This window comes from Euprymna scolopes, chromosome 10 (assembly GCF_053919585.1).
Source record: "Euprymna scolopes isolate OS-2025 chromosome 10, ASM5391958v1, whole genome shotgun sequence".
Lineage (NCBI taxonomy): Eukaryota > Metazoa > Mollusca > Cephalopoda > Sepiida > Sepiolidae > Euprymna > Euprymna scolopes.
In genome coordinates this window covers 63,133,482-63,136,841 of record NC_136491.1, presented here as the reverse complement: position 1 = coordinate 63,136,841, position 3,360 = coordinate 63,133,482, and the positions used below count along the sequence as shown (strand labels likewise).

At 44.8% G+C, this 3,360-nt stretch overlaps 1 protein-coding gene across 1 annotated transcript; it reads left to right on the top strand.

Annotated features, from left to right (window-relative positions):
* Positions 1-713: 713 nt before the first annotated feature.
* Positions 714-1,490, top strand: LOC145286477 (uncharacterized). The gene has a single exon (XM_080135383.1). The coding sequence runs from the start codon at positions 714-716 to the stop codon at positions 1,488-1,490; it is 777 nt and encodes a 258-aa protein (XP_079991509.1).
* The last annotated feature ends 1,870 nt before the right edge of the window (positions 1,491-3,360 follow it).

Below are 3,360 nucleotides of genomic sequence, written 5' to 3'. Positions count from 1 at the left end.
CTCCATAGAGAATATTTTACAAAAAAAAAAAAAAAAATGAATTTTGGTTAAAAAAGCCATTTCCAGCTAACAAGCTCTCTATTCCCCCCCCCCCCGACAAAAAAAAAAATCATCTTCCAAAAATCAAATACTTGTCACCGAAAACCATTCAACAACACCGGACATATTGTTCCCCCACGGAAAAATAAAAAAACATCTCCACCGGACACATTCATGCAGTTCAAACACCACTTGTCATATATAGACTTAAAAACGTTTTAAACGGATATTCTTCCCCTGCCAGCAAAAGAAAAAAACCAACGTGAGTACTTGCTTCATATAAAAAAAAAAAAACACACACACACACATAGTTTTTCTCTTTTACCAGAAATATAAAAAAGAAAAAGAAAAAGCATAGTCTATCAATTTATTTTATTGTTTTAAAAAAAAAAATTTTTTTTTCTCCTACTACGTACAGTTCGATACCTTTTCTAAATACCCCCCCGCTACACGTGCTTCAGCTTAAATGTTCCTTTTCCTATTAGAATAGATTTTTTTTTTCTCGGTTCTCCCAGAAGGGACCCATAAAAGTATATTTCTTCATTTTTTTTAAATTTTTTATTTTTTATTTTTAGTACTTCCAATATTTCTCGTGTTCCTTTGGCATTATCCTTCAAGTCGGATAACTGACTATTTTTGGTCTGTTCCTTTTTTTTTCTTTTCGTTAGTTAAACATGTCCACCGTATTGCCTGCCTTTGCTGGCGACGTGCGAGTTTGGTTTGCCCAATTGGAATCGCATTTTTTTGCAAACAACGTATCAGAGCAGACAAAACTGCACATATTATTCAGTGCATTCCCCGCATCGTTGACGCCAGTTATCAAGGATTTGATAACTGACACCCCCATTAATTCTACCTATAAAAGCATAAAGCGGGAGGTGCTGCTCCGAACGTCAGTCTCAACAGAGAGGCATTTCCAAACGTTGGCCCATGATGAACTTTTAGGGGACCGTATGCCAACGGAGTTACTCCGTAGAATGAGAGAACTGGCAGAAGACGTCCTGGCCGACAGTGCCCTTATAAAGCAGCTCTTCATTTCAAGGCTGCCGTCTCAAGTAAAGGCAATTTTGGCACCTATGGTTGAGAAGCAATCTGTAGATACCATAGCAGCATCGGCGGATAGGGTGATGGAATTCTCTAGGGGACCTACCACCGCTGCGATCCCTAAGCCACAGGCTGAAGTTTTTACACATGCTGCTGCGACTGGGAATGCAAGCCGAGACGCCACATCTTTGGCTATACTTGACGCTATTGCGCGTCTCACCAAAGAGGTAAAAAAATTAAACGCAACTAGAGAACCATCGCCCAGACGCCGCTACAGAGGTCGCTCACCATCTCCCCATCGCCGCCGCCAGTCTAACACGCCAGGACTATGCTTTTACCATAGCCGTTTTGGAGCAGAGGCACAGAGGTGCACAATGCCATGTTCGTTTTCAAACCAGGAAAACTAAGGTCTGGGGACTTGAGCACGGCAAGCTCTCCACTGTATGCACACAAACCGTGCCTATTTTATTATAGACTTGCTATCCCAGGCACGTTGCTTGGTTGATACGGGAGCCGCTTGCAGCATATGGCCGCTAAAACCCCTCGGTAAAAAACCACCAGTATCGCCAATCACACTGCAAGCGATAAATCACTCAGCAATCCCCACGTATGGTCAAATTTATCGTTCTCTAGACTTGGAATTATGGAGGGACTTTACGTGGGTCTTCACGGTGGCCGACTTACCGTACCCCATACTAGGCACGGACTTTCTGCACCACTTTAACCTATTAGTGGACATGCGAAGACGTCGGCTGATAGACGCTAATACGGAACTTTCCGTCTCTGGGGTAAAAACAAACACCCCCGCTATCAGCCCGGTATTCTTCATTGCTGCGTCTGATGACCCATACCAGACTTTACTGCAAGCATACCCGGAATTGACCAATTTAAATTTTGTGGTCAGCAAACCCACTCACTCAACAAAGCACCATATTGAGATGACAGGTGCACCTGTGTTCTCACGACCACGCCGCCTCCCTGCTGATAAACTTAAGGCAGCAAAGGCAGAATTTAGCCATATGCTGCATCTGGGAATAATTCGCCCCTCGTCCAGTCGATGGGCTTCCCCTTTGCATATGGTCCCTAAGCGTGATGGGGATTGGCGTCCGACTGGGGACTACCGACAACTGAATGCCATGACGGTACCCGATCGTTACCCAATCCCACACATTCAAGACTTTGCTTCCTTGCTGCATGGTTGTAAGACCTTCTCTAAGCTAGATCTGGTTAAGGCTTACCATCAGATTCCGGTGAATCCGGCCGACATACCCAAGACTGCGGTTACAACTCCATTTGGAGCGTTTGAATTTTTAACAATGCCCTTCGGTTTGCGAAACGCGGCTAGTACCTTTCAGCGCTTCATGGACGAAGTAGTGCGTGACTTAGACTTTGTCTATAATCATATAGATGACATTCTCGTGGCAAGCACCTCACCTGAGGAACATGCCACTCACCTCTGCCTACTGTTCGAACGGTTTCAGAAATACCAGGTGAAGATTAATCCTGGTAAATGCGTTTTCGGTGCTTCGTCGCTAGTTTTCCTGGGCCACATTATCAGCCCAGACGGTATATCTCTGTTACCAGAAAAGGTGAAGGCTCTACAAGACCTTCAACCACCTACTTCACTTCGCCAACTAAGGCACTTTCTTGGTCTGTTGAACTATTACAGACGTTTCATCCCATACTGTGTGGATCTTCTAGCCCGCGAAATCCTAGCAATATACCTTGCAGTGAAACACTTCCAACATTCACTCGAGGGCCGTCAATTCGTGATCTACTTCGATCACCATCCGCTTACATACACACTGCATGCTAAGCCGGACAAATATTCTCCCCGTGAAACTCGCCACTTGGATTTTGTTTCACAATTTACTAGCGGTATCCGACATATTTCCGGTGAACAGAATACTGCGGCAGATGCTTTGTCTCGCCTTCCCCTTAATTCTCTGTCCTCACCATCGGATATCGGCTTACAGGAAATGGCCCTAGACCAGCCAAGTTTGGACACTTTGGAGCCGTCGTCACCTGAATTTGCAACTTGCAAATTCGCATACCTGCCTGTGCCTACTTCAGACACACAGATCATTTGTGACACCTCAACCACTAGTTCCAATGACTCATCGTAGAGTTGTTTTTGACACCCTACACAATCTGGCACACCCCGGATGCAAAGCCACAGTGAAGCTGATTACAGCTAGATTTTTCTGGCCAAATATGAGACGTGATATCACTGCCTGGACACGTTCCTGTGTATACTGCCAAAAGTCAAAGGTGCAC

Bases quoted from the DNA above. Each gene is read 5' to 3' on its own strand.
- LOC145286477 (XM_080135383.1), top strand. From the start codon at position 714: ATGTCCACCGTATTGCCTGCCTTTGCTGGCGACGTGCGAGTTTGGTTT.